Raw genomic sequence first — 20453 nt, 5'->3', positions numbered from 1 at the left:
AGTTTGAAGAAGTCCACTTGTTTATTTTTGCTTTTGCTGCCTGAGGTTTCGGTGTGATATTTAAAAAATCATTGCCAAGGCCAGTCTCAAGAAGCTTTTTTCTGTGTTTGTTCCTCTAGGAGTTTTATTGTTTCAGGTCTTACATTTAAGTATTTAACCCATTTTCAGTTGACTTTCTCTGTGTGTGGTGTATGGCTTAGGGTCACATTGCAATCTTTTGCATGTAGTTACCCTGCTTTCCCAGCACCTTTTATCGAAGAGACCATCCTTTCCACACTGTGTGATCTTGGTGCCTTTGTTGAAAATTAGTTGACTTTGTAGGCTTGGGGTTATTTCTGGGCTAAGTCAGGTGAAGTTTTCAGCTACACTGTGCAGTCTGCATTCTGAGGACGGATAGAATAAAATGTCTCTTGGCCAGAAAGAATTGTAGGTCTTTTGAGGAAGAGTAAACCAACATAGGCAAGATATTAAAAATGTTAAAGTTGTTATAATTGAAAGTTCATTGCACAGAATACATAGTGGTGTGGGAGATATCAGCAAGAAACGAGTCAACGTCAAGGTCAATGTGAGTATCAGATACATTTACTTTCCTCAGTAAATGTGAGTATCAGATACTTTTTATGAAAATTAGCTGGTTGGAGTGAAACATTAACATTTTATGATCAATCTTTCTTTGTCTTTGTCTTGAATCAAATGAAAGTAAAGGTGATACAACTTCAATATGACTGTTGGGAAGTGAGAGGCAGGGATTGCAATTTTAGCAATGTTTTTATGTGCCTATATTCCTCAGTGAGATGTTCTTTAGTCTTCCTAGTAGATTAATTGGAAGATAAATTGACTCCTTTATTTTTAATTTTTTCTAAAGACCATTACATTGAGTAGGAAAAACTGACAAATTGACTTTCTTTTATATGAAATGAAAAATCAGACTATTAGGGGTCATTGACGATCCCATGTCTCTTCTTGCTAATGGTGGAAAGTTAGCTTTGTTATCCTGGTTACTCCAGTTTGGGTAATTATATTCTGCCTACCTAAACCCCTCTTGTAATCTTGTAATGATTTCAAGAGACTTTGAAGGAAATGTGAGTATCAGATACTTTTTATGAAAATTAGCTGGTTGGAGTGAAACGTTAACATTTTATGATCAATCTTTCTTCAGTCAAATATCAAAAAATAAATTTCTGTTTTCTACCAAAATAGGCAAAGCCGACTAACAATGTAAGATCTTCAGGATAGGGTGTATTAAGAAATTAACACCAAATAGCAGTTACTATGTTAAATATCCTTTTATTTTATGCCAGGTACTGTGACGTTCTATTGCGTCTCTATTTTTCTGCTCCATTTTCAGATTGTTAAAGTATTATACAGTAGTATATATATTATATAGTAGTATATATAGAGCAATTTTGAAAAATATTTTGTGCAGAAAACAAAAAGCAAAATAAGGCACAATATAAAGACGAAAATTAAAATCAGCCAAAATGCCACCCTTGGTATAAAAATCTCTTAAGACATAATAGAATTTTAGCTTTTAAAAATTATTCTTTTTTGGCCGGGTGTGGTGGCTTATGCCTGTAATCCCAGAACTTTGGGAGGCCGAGGCAGGTGGATCATCTGAGGTAAAGAATTCGAAATCAGCCTGGCCAACATGGTGAAACCCCGTCTCTACTAAAAATACAAAACTTAGCCAGAAGTGGTGGCGTGTGCCTGTACTCCCAGCTACTCTGGAGGCTGAGACAGGAGAATTGCTTGAACCTGGGAGGTGGAGGTTGCAGACAGCCAAGATTGTGCCAATGCACTCCAGCCTGGGTGACAATAGCGAAACTCCCTCTAAAAAAAAAATAAAATAAAATTATTCCTCTTTATGGTGAGAAAATATTTGGGAATTAATTTTGTTAGTGTTTCTGTACTCTATCTGAATCAGGATTTTTATATCAGGAAATTACTGTATTTTGATTTATACTTTGCTAAGAATAATGAAAGAATTTGTGGCTATGTGATCATGTGTAAGTCCCCAAAACTGTTGGTTTTCCTATCAGTTTTCCTCATTTATAAAATTGGAAATAACACCAGATCTACTGATTTCTAGGAGGCTGGATAAAGTATGCATGAACTAGTGTTTGTGACAGCGCTTTATAAAAATGCAAAACATTTTTCCAAAACATGCCTATCTCAAAGTACACTCAATCCTGCTTCAGGTATTAGTGAAGTTATGTATTTTTGTAAGTTTTTTTTTTTTACTAGCTTTGGTTAGTTTTTAAATTGAGATATAATTCACATGCCATAAAACTTACTCTTTTAAAGTATATAATTCAGTGCTTTTTGATAGATTCACAATGGTTTGCAACCATCACCAGAACATTTTCATCACTCCCAAAAGAAACCTTGTACCCATTACCTGTGCCCCCAGCTCGTCCCTCCCCACATTTGTTAATTTTTGAGATTTTTTTTAAAGAACTTACATTGAGCTGAAATTCAACATAAGAATACTGACATTTTATATTAATTTTATATTACATGGGGAAAAAATTCACTGATAATCTAATATAAACCATTGGGTAAAACATCACAAATTAGAAATTAATAGTGAATTTTATTGTTTTCTAATCATAGATACCTAAGAAATATAACTGAAAACTATATTATATTTCATGTTGATCACTGTATTTTATGTTCTCATTCATTTTCTTGTAAATGACAATTAATGTAGTAATGCATGATATAAAATAAGATTGAATTAGTAGTATTTGCAAAGCTTGATTCTGTTCACATTAACAGACAAGCATACTCAAATGAACCATGCTGTATTGTGGTCAAGAACCACAATAAGTAATACAAATAGTCACACACGCTTTAGGAAACAAGTAGAATTGTATAACAAAGATTTTGATTTGATCAAGCAACAGCTGTAGAAAAATAATACTTTAAGAAATAGCTATATATTAGAATAAAAACTCAATTTTAAATAATGAATTATCTAATATATTTTAATAATTACCATTTGAATTCATTTATTCAGCTTAAAATTATTTTTGGCAAATGAAATAGCTGTGTTTCTCCCATATCTTTTCACCATTTTCTTATTTTACACCATGTTTTTGCAACCCTTAAGTTTCTATGATTAGCAACTTTTAATATGGAGATTATACCTGAAGTCAACAAATATATTTTGTTTAAGCATGTATTGCATTTATAATACATGTCATCATTTTTTGAAATTTGATATGAATTTAATGTGTATTAGTAAGAACTAATGCTTTGTAAGAACAAAGCTTCAGGTTTGAAAATTAAGTTTACTATTAGACAACAAGAATTTTTAAGACAAACCTGCATAGCATTAAGAATGAAATTTTATTGTGTTAAAGTAACAGAGGTCTTAATTCTATATCCTTTGAAAGTGGTTGTATCCTAGTAACACTGCCAACAATAAACACATCATGCAAAAGTAAAAATGCAGTAGTGAAATGAGGCATTGAAAGAAGGAGTCAGTGACCATATAATATTTCAGTTTCTATTATATCTAGTAGCAATCTGGTTAAAAAGAAATGACAGTTGCCCTGAAGGAAATAAAGTAGAGGTATTATTGTAGTAGTAGTTTGGAAAGAAAATTGCACTGTGTCTTGACTGGATTATTTCTCTATCCTTGCAAACTATCTTCACCTCTCTGTGGTGCTGCTTCTTGCCTTCTTTATACAAATTGAGTTTGTATCATATAAACTCATAGGGCCCAGGGGCCCTTTGGTGACAGGAAGGAGGAAGAAGAGGGGAATTAGAAAAAGAAAATGTGACAGGCAGTTTTGAAAAGAAAAGCAATTTTCCTTGTGGGTCTATTCCTAAATAGGAGTTCTTCAATGCAATATTTTGCTTCTGCAGAGCAGTCAGTCAGAATCAAGTGCATGCTTGTGCTGTTTTGTGGGGCTTGGCACTGACAGGTTTCATTTAGGAGGGGTAGGAATACAGGGGGATTGGATGTGGGGAAGTTAGTATTTTGGCTATATCAGCCCTGGAGGCAGAGTTAGCACTTGCTATGGGACAAAAGTATTTGTAGTCATCAGATAACTTTGCAGTCAGCTTCAATAGCATCACTCCTTTTTTTTTTGTTTTTTACTTTTTTTTTTCCACTTTGGCAGCCAAGCTCTTAGTAGAACCATCTGTCTTTCTATTAGTATTTTTGAGGCCTGTTTTGAAGCCACTTTGCTTGGCAAAGTCACTTTCATCCTTGGAAACGATTTTTAAAAAAAGTTCTGTGGCTTTTTGCCGAAGAAGAGTACTATGTAAAAAATCCACATGGCTGTTCATTTTTGTTCTAAAAGAATATGGCTACTTTGTCTTTGTCTTGAATCAAATGAAATTAGAGGTGATACAACTTCAATATGACTGTTGGGAAGTGAGAGGCAAGGATTGCAATTTTAGCAATGTTTTTATGTGCCTATATTCCTCAATGAGATGTTCTTTAGTCTTCCTAGTAGATTAATTGGAAGATAAATTGACTCCTTTATTTTTAATTTTTCCTAAAGACCATTGCATTGAGTAGGAAAAACTGACAAATTGACTTTCTTTTATATGAAATGAAAAATCAGACTATTAGGGGTCATTGACGATCCCATGTCTCTTCTTGCTAATGGTGGAAAGTTAGCTTTGTTATCCTGGTTACTCCAGTTTGGGTAATTATATTCTGCCTACCTAAACCCCTCTTGTAATCTCATTTGGATATTATATTCTTCATTTGCTCAGAAACTGCTGTGTATTGTTGCTGTGTGCTTCTAAACAGCTGCTATGCTCCCCACTGAAGGTGACTGAATTTCACTTGTAGGTGAACTGATCCCTAAGGATGGTGTGTATTTGAACACTATTGCACTCATCGGACTAAACTCTTGAGGAACATTTGAAAAAGTTTTAGATATTACAGTTTATTTGTAATTGTGCTGACATAAACCATAGAGCTGCCTTTCATTTTAACATTTGTGTGTGTAATTTAAACAAATATCCTACCATAAGTTTGTGCTGTTTGAGCTTTCATACAAACTCACATAAGACCTGTTCCTTAAGATCATGGAGTTCTTCCAGTTCTTTGATTCCTGTATTTTTCCCAGTCTGGTGATACCTTCCAGGCCTCACACCCTGTTTTTAAACCCAAAGCCTATTGTTGATCAAAAGCAATTTCTATTTCCTCAAAACCTGTCTTTGCCAAAGTCCTCCAGTCCACTTCTCTTCCCTTGAATGCTAGAGTTCGTCTTCTCTGATCCTCAATCACGATTACGAGGCACGTTTTGAGAAAAATCACAGAAAAGGGAGACCAATTCATGTGGTCTCACCTAAGGTCTTGGCATCTTCTATCACTCTTTAATTTCTGTGGTTTGCTTTCTCTTTCATTTCTCACAGTGATTATCAAGAACTTCCTGGAACCTTGTTGCAGTTTTCTTCCTCACTCCCAATCTCTCTAATTTTCTGGATATGACCTTGCCTTATCATTGAGAAAATTTCTTCTGCCAGGCCTGATTTTCCTTACCTTCCCCTTTCCCTATCCATAAAGCACATCTGCCTTCATCCATTATATAGCTCCATTCCTCAGGGCCCAGAGGATGAGATGCTACTCTCATTCTAAACTAATCCCTCCACCTCTGCCGTGTCTTCTAGCCTCCCCTGGAATTTTGGTTAGTTTCTCTCTTTCCTACATTTAAAACTCTCCATTTCTATTCACCCCTTTCAGCCAATAAATGTGCTCAGAACCTTGCTACCTGAAAAAAAAGTCTTTGCTTCACTTTACATCTTTCTACAGCTACTATCAATGTTTCTCCTCACCTGTCATCAACTTTCTCTGAAGAATCAGAAGATTCTTTGCTTTCTCCTTTTCGTTGCCTGTCATTCAGTGCTCAACCTTTTACAATATGATTTCTACCCTCTATTCTAATGGAAGTGGTGTTATTATAAATTCATCTTCTGATCATTCCCAGAGATGTTATTTTTGTCTCTCAAATACTTTCTGCCTTTTGTTTTGTTTTGTTTTTCACAATTAGTTTACTCCCTCAATCTTGAAATTCCCTTGGCTTTTGTTATACCATACCCTTCATGATTTTTAAAATTTTTGTCTAACTTTAGTTTTATCTGCCAATAGGCTCCTTTTCTCCACCTTTTATTGAACTGTTGTTGGAACCCAGATGATGTTAAGCTGTTCCCCTTTTTCCTTCAGATCTTTTCTAGATTGTCTAGTTTATTCTCATTAACTTATGACTCCCCACACTGTGGCCTCTGAAGATCTCCTCCCTCAGCTTCAGACTGGAGTGTCCATCAGCTGGAAAAATAACTACAATGCAACATCGTTCAGCCACCTCAGTCACGTCATATCCAAACCCGTAGCCATCATTTTTGCATGAAAATTATCACTACTACTCTGAGTTTTTAGTTGTTTGATGCCGCTATAAGTAGAGTGACATCAAGTAAACATTATCTTTGATTTTTTCATTTTTTCATCTATGAGTACTGCCATTTTTTTCCTTAAATATTTCTTTTTTTTTTTTTCTCCTCATCCATCACTGTTCTACTGATCAAGCCCTCATAATTTGTTCCCTTTTATTAACTTCCCACTTGGTCTCTATGGGCCTCTCCAATCTCTTTTCCATATCCACCAGGGTATTCTACTGACCCTAATTTAATCCCTCCATAATTCCCCAGAGCCTACAGGGGAAATCTCTAGTTTCTTACCCTAATGCATAGACTGATTCAGGCAGACCTCTCACCACTGTTTTCTTTATATTTATTGCCATTCCTAACTGCTGGTAGTGTCTCCCTCACATGATGTTTTTTTCTTGCCCCTGTTCCCTTTTCTTATGTCTCTGTCTCTGCTCCTTACCTATTCAGGCCCTATACCTGCCACACCCGCTTTCACAGGGCCTTTAGTGACTTCTCCTGGCTGTGTTAGGAGCCTCTTTTCTGTACTTCCATAGTATCCTATACACGTCTGTATTATTGGGTTAACAGGAGTGCATTATAACTATCTGTCTATTTGCCCCACCAGATTCAGAACTCCTAGAGAACATCCACGTATGTGAATTCATCTTTTAATCCCTAGTTACCACAAACTGCATATTCTACTTAGCAAATGTGGATTGAATAAATAAATAAATAGGGACGTAATGAAATTCAGATTAAATAATCTTAAGAATCTACTTAATATGTTAATTTCTTGAAGCCATTGAATGTTTCAACAATAGAACATTTATATAAAATATAAAATATTTAACTATGAGTAATTGATAGGCATTTACTTGTTATTCATAAACGGGATAATATAATTGATTTGTATTGGATTCATAACATTTTAGAGACTATGTAGTATCTTGAGGTAGACACAGAAAGCATTAAGACAGGATTTTTAAAAAGTTTTCAAAATATAGGAAGTAGCCTCTTATGTGTATTATGAATTATTTAACCTGTGAATAACATGCCCCCATCTTTTAAAAATTTATGACAAAAGTATTTTGTTGAAACTTATTGATAAGTGTCACACATTTTCAACTTTAATTAGTGGTTTAAAGGAAATTTCATACATTCAGTAAAAAAAAAATAATAGTGATTAGGATTTGGAAATATTCAAAACTAGAAAATATATAGAATGAATTACTAACCCTATACCAAGTTAGTTTTAGAATCTACCCAAAAAACATATTGTTTTGATATTGTGTGTCCTTTTCTCCCAAATGTTGGCTAAATTTCCACAGCAGTGCAATGAAAATCCATCAAGATATAGGAATAATACAGTCACTGCTCATTATTTATATGTGTTATGGTCTATAAAGTTGCTGTGAACACTGAATTAGTGAATGCTGAACAATTGCTCCTAAAGGAAGTATAGATAGGTTCTTGGCAGCTTCTGGTCACAACCTTTGCATCAGCTTATCAATACATAACTTCATTCTGTGTGTGTTGTTGTTTAAAAATACCTTTTTTAATATTTATTATTGATTCATTAACATTGAATTCACAGCCAACAGCAGGATAACTCATGCCTGAGCAAAGCTTATCTAACACATAGTCTTCTCCAAAAGTCACACCACAGCCCTCTTGCCTCATAAACACTAGACACTTAAGCATTATTCTTGGGAGCCTTTTAAAAAAAAATTATCAACAAAATTGTTACCTGCTTTGTGCACGTCTGCAAATGACCAGGAAAGTGGCATTATTAAAATTGGGTATGAGTAAATTTCAGCCAATAGGCAAATTTGCAAATACAGAATCCACAAATAATCAGGATTAACAATATTTTGATATATGCTTTTAGTCGCTCACATAGATTAGCTACACATTTTGGATTACATTTATTTTACTGTTTACTGTATTCTTATTATTTACTGTACAGTTCTCTACAGTCTGTTCTATGATGGTCTAATAAAAACCCATCACTGGGACTGGGAAATTAGGTTTATTTTTCATTTAGTTCCTTTATTTCCACCTTGTAGTTCCTCTATCTCCTACTTCCCCTCACTAGATTGAGTCAGGAGATGCAGTTCCAGTGTAAGTTTGGTTTTAGCTAAATATGCGATCTTGAACAATTTATTTGGCCAAGCTAGGTCTTATTTCCTCATCAGCATGATGATTATGTTGTTGCTGATAATCTCTAGGGTCTTTCTCAGCTTTAAATTTCGATGTCACTCTTTACAAGTGGATCTTGAAAAATTTAGACACTAAAACAAATTATAATACTAAAACAAAATGCATTTTAATAATTTAATCTATAAAAGACCGAAGTTTAGAACGCACAGATTTCATAAAAGCTCCAGAATTCATTGTAATTTATTCCTTAAAATACTAAAAATTTCATCTGAAAGAATATTATAAACTATAAGGCATCTGAAAGAATATTATAAACTATTAAGGTATAAATTATCTAGATAAAAACCACCATAACAAGAATGCTTTATATACAAATAATAACCAATTAACAATATAACCAATAAAACTTTCCCTATATAATGCTTTGTAATTTGGTGTCATTGCTGAAAACAGATCTACCATTCACACATTGCTCTTCTCTCTCCCCCTGTCTGCCACCCCCACCACCACACACACATTGCCTTCTCTTTCACCCTTCCTCTCCTCCCCTTCTCCTTCTCTCAGTACTTGCTGCCCCCCACACTCACCAACCAAAATCTCAGAAATAGCTCAGAGGTTTACTGTGGAAGATTAAATAAAGGAGAAATTGAAGGTGGGCTTTTAAAGTGAGAAATGATGAGAACTCTAAGAATCGTAAGAACCCTAGGAATGCGTGATGTGACTTGAAAAACAAGAAAACAGATCTGAAAGACAATTCAGAGGTGCTGTTAGGATTTGTGACTGAATTGATATGTAATTATCTTTGTGTGTTTGTTTCTTTTACTTTTTTCACCACCATCATCCCTACTATAATCAAGGCTTCATAGATGTGGGATTTTGGTTTTCTTGTTCACTACTTTTCTTGCATCTCTACTGCCTACCTCAGTTTCTTGCACATAGTAGATATTTTATTAAATATTTTACAAATAAGTGTTCACTGTGTGGGAAGACTAATGGAGGAGAATAAATTGTCAGAAATGTAATTTTAAACATGATCCCAAATTACCATCTACATATCCATCCATCAGTAAACACTAACCAATAATCATTTTTACCAGGGAGATCTTGCTTAAATATTTATTCAAATAAAACTATTTTAGTTGGCCGGGCGTGGTGGCTCAAGCCTGTAATCCCAGCACTTTGGGAGGCCGAGACGGGCGGATCACGAGGTCAGGAGTTCGAGACCATCCTGGCTAACACGGTGAAACCCCGTCTCTACTAAAAAATACAAAAAACTAGCCGGGCGAGGTGGCGGGCGCCTGTAGTCCCGGCTACTCGGGAGGCTGAGGCAGGAGAATGGCGTAAAAACCCGGGAGGCAGAGCTTGCAGTGAGCTGAGATCCGGCCACTGCACTCCAGCCTGGGCGACACAGTGAGATTCCGTCTCAAAAAAAAAAAAAAAAAAAAAAAAAAACTATTTTAGTTAATGACAAATCTCTAATAATGTGACAAGGCTGCAGAAATGGCTACATTAGGTTATATTTCTAAAACTTCCTATTCAGTTCAAAGAAGATAGTGATTCTATTGTGATGGATTATTTATTAACCAATATAGCCCCATACTCTGAGAATGGGACCAGCAAATTAGAGTGTATTCCAAAGATGACAACCAAAACGGAGACCCTGTGGTCTGAGGAGTGGTTCAATTGCTTCCAAAGGGATAGATACAGGCAAAAATATTGTGCAGAGAATCTGTAGTAGGATTCAAGAGACTGAATTCGAGACCCAGGTCTAAGTAATTCTGTGGCAAGTCAGTTATCTTTTGGCATTACTTACATCTTCTATTTAAAAAAAAAAAAAAAAAAAAAGATTAAAGTTTTAACTATTCTGTAATCTTTCTTCCAGGTCAATTACTGTATTCAAGAATTCAAAAATTCAATATTATGTGTTAACTTGAGAATTTGTCCTCAAATAATGGAGAGCTATTTACATATAAAATGATACAGGTTTAGTTTTGTTTTAGACGGTAGAATTAGTCCCAACAAGTAGGATTTGCAGAGGGCGATTTCAGTTCATTCTATGGGGTAATTTTTGAGCCATTTCATTAGTGCAATAAGAAAAAGGCTTATCACGCAAAGTAGTGATATTTTCATCACTGCCAAGGATATCATGTAGGGAAATTATTCATCGTGTTAGAGAGTCGATTTAGCAATACCTTTCAGCTCTAGGATTTTCTACTTCGCTGTTTAAGGTAGTCCCAAAGCATATCCTCAAGGCCAGTATCCCAGCAAGCTTCTATGCCAGTCTTTTAAATTGAATAAATGATTTTCTTTTATCATGAAATAAGGAGGGTGGGAAGAAGCATGGAGCATCGAAACTTCTTCTCTTTGATTCGCTCTATCACGTTCAGCAGGTTCAAGGTCAGCTGCCGCCATTAATGATTCCCGTATTCCCTCCTGATCAACGGACACTGGCTGCAGCTGCCCAGCAAGGATTCCTCCTCCCTCCAGGCTTCAGCTATAAGGCTGGATGTAGTAAGTACTGTTGATTTTTCATCTGGGAGTGGGTGGAGGGCAAAGCTTTAAATTAGGCAATTTAATATTACTGCCACACCAAGAAATGAGATCACCTATATTGCATTTTTATTTTAAAGAGGAAACACACGGAATGTGTGGAGAAGTGTGTTAGTATTTAAAAGGGCTTAGATTAAGTCTGTGCTTCTGAAGCCAATATTCTGTATAACTCAATTTCATAACTTCTATTTACAGTGTATTGTTAATGTATGAATGTAATTTGTGGATTCATTTAATTTTTTGCACAGATGACATAGGAATATGCTTTTTACCACCTTTTTAACAGTGAGATAAACCCAAATTTCCTAATGTGAATGAGTTCACCTGTTATTTGTCTCCTCCAAATATTTACAGCCTAAATTCTCACCAGTCTTTTGAGTTCTTAGACCGAACCATTCTTTTTCTTGACTCTGGACTTGCATCGTCAGTATTCACTCTCCTTCATATTGTGAAGCGCTTCTAGCTCAGATTAGGGAGCACTTGCCTGACTTGACCTAAGTTAGGTCCCTCTCTCCTGCTTCCTTTGGATTCTGTATATTTTCTTTTTCACTTTAATTGTAAACTTTCTGAAGGCAGTTGCTGATTCTGTCTTACTCATTGTTGTATCTCAACTTTTAGTACAACATTCAACATTTTTGAATGAATTAATAAATGAATACATAAGCAATATAGAGGACTTTTTTGAGCTAAGTGATATACTAGAATAACTGTTTATATTGCTTATTAACTTTAGATGCCTGTGATGTCATGCCTTTTTCTCTTTCTTACCCAAATATAAATTGCACATTGTTAGTCTTAGGAAAAAATACATCATTTGAAAAAGTTATAGTCAAAATGCCAACTGTATTCTGTAAGATAAAAATAATAACACATTCTAAAGAGGGGCTAGATTGCTAAGCTAGATATCTTCCAGAACATCTTTACCATGGTCAGAAGAAAAATAGTAAAAGCAAGTTGATTGAAATATTTTCATTGATAGAAGTGAATACCACTGAAAAAAATTAGTGAAACATTAATTTAGATAATTACATAGAATATTGTTTTTAAATTCCAGTGCATTTTGGCATATATATATATATATATATATATGTGTGTGTGTGTGTATATATATATATATAAATTGTGTCATTAACATCTTGTTATGCTTTAGTATTTAATTAATTTGAGAAACTCTAACATTACTAGAAATCAGTTCTACATTTTCTATTAGGTGATGTTTTAAATTCTCACATTGGGGATTTCAACATTTATTTCTCGTCTTTCAATCTTTCTCTATATCATATAGAAGAAATGGGTTGTAATTTCTTAAATAAGCAAAGCCATTTGACATTAGAAGATTGCAACTCTGTAGTTCAGATAAAAGTGGTCTGCATTCAAGACTATAAAAATTCGCATATGTGTGATGCTTTGCTCTTTGAGATTTTCATACTGCTTTTGGAAATCTTTCTCTTTACTTTGGTTTCCTGTGTTTTAAAACGGAATTCTCACTCTGGACCCTTAATTTATTCATCTAGTATTACTTTTCATATCATCCTACCTTTGTAGGTTATCAATTCATCCAGACACACCAACATTTTTTTGTAATTAAATACTATGTTCATTCTAAATATTTTAAATTCTAAGAATAATTTAAATTCTATGAATAGAATTTTCATTTTTATTGCTACACTAAGTTCTGATTTTTTTAGTTCTCATTTTTAAATCATGAAAGATGTTTTGTTTTGTTTCTGTTTTCTTAAGGAATTACTGTTCACATTAAACACATGCCATACATGTGTTTTTAGTAAAAAAAAAAAAAAAGAAAGATGACACTTTCTAAAATCATTAGTTGCCTTTGACTGCACCTGTAATATATACATATAGATTAGTTATATTTTCAATTAAAAAAAAAATCTTTTAAAGCAACTGCAAAAGTAAGTCCCATTAGCAAATATTGTGCTGAAGAGAAAACCACATTTAGTATGAACAATAGCAAAACTGTAGGCCTGGAAAAGGTCAAGAACACCTCCACCTCACTCTCATTTGACAGAGTTGGCATACTAAATTTGTTGAGTGTTAATGTAATGTGGCATGGAGAATTTTTTCCATTTCCAAAATAGTTAGTATATTAACCATTTGATATTCATACTTTTAATGCTTACAGTTATAAATGATACCACTTCTTTTGTAACCTTGGAAATAAAATAGGAAAAAGCCTTTACAGCTGCTGGCAAGCTTGAAACTGGGATCACACCAAACTCTAGAACTAAGCAGAAACCAGTAGCAAAAGGAAGTGCCACCCTTGTTGACCCCTGGCATTTTGAGTCAGTTTGAATGAAGAACTGGTTGGAAGTGAAAAGTAGTCCAGACGACATCCTCCCTAGTCACATTTCAAGAAAGGAATAGAAGTAGGAGAAGAAATTGTGCTGTTTCTGCTCTTCAGTGGGACTTCCTGATTTATTCCCCTCATAGTTGTCAACCATTTATGACTTTTCCAGTTGCCAATTATTTCCATTTATTACATAGTCTTCAATAAAAGAGACTGACCAACCCATCTTGCTTTCAATTTCAAGCAAATATGAAAGATACACTATTTGTTGCTATCAAAAATCCAGATACTTTTCATCAATCCATTTATCGAACATACTGATGATAAATGTTTCTGTTTAGACTAGATGTCTTCATAAAATACATAAAATAAATTTTAAATCTCTGGAACTAAACTAGAAACTTTAAATGTACTCGACAGGAAAAAAAAAATACACACACAGTTTAAGGAACCTAATCGTTATAAACTGAGTTAGCATCTCCTGTTTCTGAAACAAAAGCTTTTAGTTGGACAGAAATATTTTTTTCTTTAAGAAATACGTAATAGCTGAAATATGGTGTGGATTGGAAACCCACAAAATGTGGTTCCTGAGCCTTTCTTGAGTGCTAGAATGTATATCATTTAAACAATATAAGAGTAAATTAGTAGGAGCACAGCCAGGCACATCAGAGAAAATTGACTAGACAGACAGAAAACAAACTCTAAAGAATATTGCTGCCCATTCTTTTCCATGAGTGCGTGGATCAGTTCACAGATGTTGATGTAGTATTAGCAGCATCTCAGACTCTGTTTGGGCATTTGGTATTAATGAAATTAAGCATGAAACCACTCCATGGGTCCATATCTAGCTCTTGCTTTCCTTACTTATTAAAATCCTAAAAATACTTGAAAACTTCTGAGGGCATAAAAATGATGTATATTCTTGAATCAAATCCTTTCTCTCTCTCTCTCTCACTCTCTCTCACTATATATTTATATATATATACATTTATATGTATATCATACATTTTATATATATACATATATATATAACACATTTTATATATATATATATATATAAAAAAATGTGTGTTTATAAAATAGAGAACTTGAAAGTAATTACATGAAAACACTGGTTTAATCAGTCAGCTTCATTCAGAGACCAGTTCATTCAGGGAAAGAAAAAAATTAGTTGAATAATCTGTATTTTGAACTTCTCAGTTCTATTAAAACTGTCAACTTAGTTATACATAAACACACCCCAGACCATATAAGAGATAATTTAAAATATCAAATGTAAATTATATTTGTGCATAATTGCTCATTTTAATCAGAAAATAATTATTGCAGCCCTTTAAGTTTGAACAACTACGTAACTAAAGTTTCAATTCTAAATTAATGAAATAACTGGGGGTACAAATGAATTGGCTCAAGTACACACAAGTACCCAGTGGATGGTTGAAGAGTCCAAGAACACAGTCCATTTGCCCCTGCTGGAAAGTCTGAGTAGTATCCTAAACTATTTATCAAAGACTTCAACGTGTGAGCTGTGAAGCTTGTGTCAGATACGTCTTTTTGAAATAAAATATAAATGCCTTTGGTGCCTGTAGAACAGTTTCTTGTTTTTGGAAAGAGACTGCTTTTGCTCATCCTAGAGCAAATTCTACTTTACAAAAAAATCAACTTTAAAGGAAAATAATTTTTGAATGTTCGTGTTGGTGTCAGCCTAACATTTTATACTTGGGAGAGACTTTTGAGATAAGGTGGTTGATGGATATAAGGTTAGTCAAAAATACTTTCTCTCACTCTCACTCCAGGCCTCTTTCTGCAGCACATGGCTTCTTTGAACCCCGTGTTCAGGATCACTGCTATTTCTTCAGAGTACATATTTTAGAGGTAGAAATTAGAGGTATAGATGATTATTTTCTTACTAGAGACTGCACTCCTCTGCCCCTCTCTTTTCTGTTTGGGTATAAAGTCCCCAGTCACATAATTGTAACCATTAGACGCTTTAGAGATTTTAACTGGAAGATATTTTATGTGGAAATTTTAAAAATCTGCATGAATGGCAAAATCCAATAAAATAACCCATTTTGTATACAGTATAAAACCAACAATTATAAAAGAGCTGGCTTGATAGTAAAAGAGTGGCTCAAAGTATCAAACTGAATATGAAATATAGCTACAGATAGAGAATATTTACCAAGAACATTTGGACATGTGCCTAGTGCCGTGGTTATCAAACTGTGTGCGAAGATTCCCAGGGTGCTATAGCTAATTCATAGGGAAACAGGATATTTTAAAATTTTAGAGAAAATACAGAGGCATCTATTGGACACTGTGTGAACTATCATAGATAAGTTGTTTGTACTTTACTAAATAAAATTGAGTGGTTGGATATTTCCTTTGTTTTTAAGAGTCCCATGAAACAATTATTGAACCATCAATGGTGCCTTAATTGAAGAAAGTTTGGAAACTTTTGTCCTAGAGTATATTTGTTTTAAAAATTACTGTGATTTTTTTTTAACCTGGAAGTTATTGTCATTCACCTGTTATACTGCCAACCACAGAACAGAATATTATAATAAAATTTATTTTCCACTTAACAGTGCTATGTACAGTATTATGAAGATACTCAATTACTTGTCTATAGCAATTGATTCCTTTGTCAATATGATTTCAAGCATTCAATATTTGGTTTATTTGTTTTGATTTAATTAATGCAATTTCAAATAGGCCACTACAAATAGAGAGGTACTTTGAAGGAGAGAGCCTGGACTTGGGATCAGATTTTGCCTCATTCTGATGCTTTGATTGTGCTAATCCAAGTTACAAAGCTTCAGTTATTACATCTACACAATGATGTAATAAGATCCATTTTATGGAATTGTTGCAATGATCAAATGAGATTATCTAAGAATTGGTGCCTAACATTGTGCCCGTCTTATGTTATTTATAAGTGATAAAGACTGAGATAATATAGTACGAGCAAAATATTGATGTTGTTTTGAAAAGAAAAAAGGATTTTAAAATCACACCTGGCATTTGATGACATTTCATCACTCACTCTCTTTGAGTTAGGATCAAACTCACTCTGCCATACATGAATGAGGCTTCCTCTGACTAAGGAAAAGAACTGTTTACAGAAAAGTAGCAGAGTACTGATGAAAACATTTGTTTGGTTTAATACAAGCTTAGCCTTACCTGTTTTTATTATAATCACCAAGTTTTAAACTTTTTCTTTATTTTTTTATTTTTGGAGACAGTCTCACTCTGTCATGCAGGCTGGAGTGCAGTGGTGTGATCTTGGCTCACTGCAACCTCCACCTCCCAGGTTCAAGAGGTTCTCCTGCCTCAGCCTCCTGAGTAGCTGGGGTTACAGGCACGCACCACCACACCCAGCTAATTTTTGTATTTTTAATAGGGATGGCATTTCACCACGTGGCCTAGGCTGGTCTCGAACTCCTGACCTCACGTGATCCACCCACCTTCCAAAGTGCTGGGATTACAGGCATGAGCCACTGCACCTGGCCAGTTTTAAACTTTTTTTGTTGTTGTTTTTTACTTCTCCTTTTATTAGAGCTCATGAGTTTTAGAAAATGTATTTAGTCTCTGTTTTGGCTGTATAAAACTAGAAATATATTCACATACTCATTCTGTATTTTAAAACATTGATTAATTTTTCAGAAATGTGCTAAATAGCCTTATAAAGTTACTGATTGAAATATTTAATTGCCTTATGAGATTAGCTTAAATAAATAGAAGTCGATGAGCCAAGCTTAATAAACTTAAAATATGCTGTATTTACTCCTCATCAGTTTTCTGAACAGTATTTCCGTTTCCAATAAAAAGGGAAACTCTCAGTTAATTAGTTCCTCATACACCACAATAAAATTAATGTTTAGGAGTTAAATACCATAAACTTCCTCAGGCATATTTGCTGATGTGTTTCCTGTTTTTAGTTAATGTCACATGTTTCATTGTTTAATGGGAGTATCATATGGGTTCCATTATATCTCTTATGCAAAGAGTTCATGTGTCTGGCATTTTAGGAGACTGCATGCTAATTTCTGATTTAACTGTGTCAGCTGACATACAGGTTATTAATGATGAGTGCTGAAATAATCACCAAAGCACAAGCTAAAAACCATCAACATGGTACGCTTTTATCAAACTGCCAAAATAGGAAATGTGTTATCAAGATCATATACTGTATGTTCTTTGTAAATAAGCAGAGAGAAGAGGATATAATCATGTCTTTAGGCTTCTGTTTTTTGTTTGTTTTTGTTTTTTATTTTTTTGAGACAGAGTCTCGCTCAGTTGCCCAGGCTGGAGTTCTGTGGCATGATCTTGGCTCACTGCAAGCTCCGCCTCCTGAGTTCAAGCGATTCTCCTGCCCCAGCCTCCTGAGTAGCTGGGATTACAGGCATCTGCCACCATGCCTTGCTAATTTTTTTTTTTTTTTTTTGTATTTTTAGTAGATATGGGGTTTCACCATGTTGGCCAGGCTGGTTTCAAACACCTGACCTCAAGTGATCCACCCACCTTGGCCTCCCAAAGTGTTAGGATTACAGGCATGAGCCACTATGCCCAGCTGGCTTCTGTGTTTTGTGTGTTAGAATTATTGTGACCAGCTCTTCCCCTCTCCTCTGCCTTCCCAGAAGTTTATAAACCAATGACTTTGGGAGATCCTGATTTAGTTGTAAAGCTTTGTAAATATTTATATTTGTAAAGAATTGAATTATTTTGGTACCTGAATAACCAATCATTTAAATTCCCTTTTGAGGTAGTTATATTAGTGGTTTAAAAATACGAAATGGGCCGGGCGCGGTGGCTCACGCCTGTAATCCCAGCACTTTGGGAGGCCGAGGCGGGCAGATCACGAGGTCAGGAGATCAAGACCATCCTGGCAAACACGGTGAAACCCCATCTCTATTAAAAATACAAAAAAATTAGCTGGGCGTGGTGGCGGGCGCCTGTAGTCCCAGCTACTCAGGAGGCTGAGGCTGGAGAATGGCATGAACCCGGGAGGCAGAGCTTGCAGTGAGCAGAGATCGCACCACTGCACTCCAGCCTGAGCGACAGACCGAGACTCCATCTCAAAAAAAAAAAAAAAAAAAAAAAAAAAGAAATGATTGAACAGTAAAGAGAATTGGGTTCAAAAATATATACAACATTCCATAATTATGTGGTGACAGTCATCATCCACTTCTCATGAGTAAAATATATCTTTTGATTAAAAATGGAGTTGATATTATTGTCTTAAGATTATATTACTGAAAAAGGGAGATGTCTTTGTTGTGGCAATCACAGTATTATAACTTGATATAAAAATCGTAGCTTATACTGTATTGTATTATTTATTAAATATTGTCACTTGATTTTAATCATCATAACTCTGTGAGATGATAACGGATCTGTATTAGTAACCAGCATTTCATCCAACTTCCACCCCAACATATGCACACTGCTGCCACCAAAATACATACACACAAGCAAACAAAAAAGCAAAGACTCTTTCTTCGATACATTTCTCAGATTTTATTAGGCCATAACTAGCTTTTCTTTTAATCCATGTCATTTGCTTTTTAACAATTAAGAACATAAGAATGTCATTCATTTTAAACCGAAAGCCCATTCAGCTTAGTATTCTCTTTTTGACATGAGTCTCCTCCTTGACGATGTGTAAACATAAAATGGAAAGAGTGGTTAATGGCACTCCATGCTGTCAGCCAAAAGACTTCAAAATATGGTATTACCATATGAATTTGTCATAGCTGAGCCTGACCCTTAGACTTCTAAGTTTTTATTTTCATTGCCACAGAAAGAATGGAATTTCATCTCATTAACAGAGCTAGGTATACCTATAAATATGAATCCATTATATATATTTGTATAAAAATATTTAGATATAGATATGTAATATGTAGCAAAATAGCTACCTGTGTATTGTAATATGCATAATATGATACATACACTATGTACATTTATGATATGTACTGTATATCATAAAATATGTGTGAGGATATATGCTATATAGACTACAAACTACCTACATGTATGAAAAATACATTATGGATGTCTTCTTCCTCCATACTTTCAGACGTAAATTATTCTATATTTCCTTGTGATGGATACATCATATTTTATTTGGTTTCCCCCACTAATGGACATTTAAGTATTTCTACAGCATTTACAGTTTCAAACCATGCTACAATGAATATTTTTGTATGTACATATTGCCCCAAATGAATTTTTCATGTAACCAGTTCCATTTCTAGTATGTGATATTTTACTTTAGTTTCTTTCTGAACATTTTGCACCTGAGAGTTTGCCTCTAAATTCTAATGCTCTCTGAGTTTGTTAATGGAGAATTTAAAACTTTCAAAATGGAGTGGCCCGAGTTATCTATGAATTAGCATTCATAAGACTTGTAATGAGAAACTAATTGTCTGGCTTTAATAAATTCTATCAGAAAAAAAAAAAATGAAACAAGGGGTTAGAAGACTTAGTAGTCACAGTCCCATTTCATATTATTCTGTGCCCTTGGGCAAGTCATCTTCCTCTCCATGTTTTATCTTTTTCATCTTTCAGGCAGCCACAGTAATGTCTGCTCTACATACTTCATAAGGAGATTGTAAAATTTAAATAGGATGAGTATATGCATTTCTAAAGAAGTCAAATTATTGTATAAATGTAAAAAATCATTATTATTCATTAAATATATACTTCTGTTTTGAAACTATTTAATATGTCATAATGAAAAGGACATCAGGAGTCTTTCTATTCTAGGTCACTATGCCTCTGACCATTCAAGACATTTATATTATGTATTTTTTTCATTTTCATTCACGTTAATGACAACGCTTATTAACTTCTGGAGGTTTAACATTTATTGTTTTAGTAGGAATCTCTAGGCCAGCAATCATTTCAAATGTGTATCTCATAGGCTTACCATTATAGTGATTTAGGAAGCTTCCTGTTCTCACCTGTGAACTTCAGACCCTAGGTACACTAAGGAGGTATATAATGTCTGCCAAAAGCCCTGATAAGAGAGAAAGGAGCA

The 20453-nt window shown here is 34.4% G+C and overlaps 1 protein-coding gene across 28 annotated transcripts in view; it reads left to right on the top strand.

Moving 5' to 3' along the window:
• SOX5 (SRY-box transcription factor 5) overlaps positions 1 to 20453 on the top strand; it is a 1030085-nt gene that overhangs the window by 888098 nt on the left and 121534 nt on the right. For 15 of the 28 annotated variants that reach the window (XM_028829333.2, XM_015151278.3, XM_077953150.1 and 12 more), the window contains one exon: positions 10938 to 11061. In XM_028829333.2, coding sequence (XP_028685166.1) covers positions 10938 to 11061 — 124 coding nt within the window. The remainder of the gene's footprint in view (positions 1 to 10937; positions 11062 to 20453) is intronic. The other 13 variants (XM_077953163.1, XM_077953155.1, XM_077953157.1 and 10 more) reach the window with 1 other exon arrangement.

This window comes from Macaca mulatta, chromosome 11 (genome assembly GCF_049350105.2).
Source record: "Macaca mulatta isolate MMU2019108-1 chromosome 11, T2T-MMU8v2.0, whole genome shotgun sequence".
NCBI lineage: Eukaryota > Metazoa > Chordata > Mammalia > Primates > Cercopithecidae > Macaca > Macaca mulatta.
The sequence above is the reverse complement of the archived record's forward strand: the minus strand, read 5'-3'. Positions and strand labels throughout refer to the sequence as shown.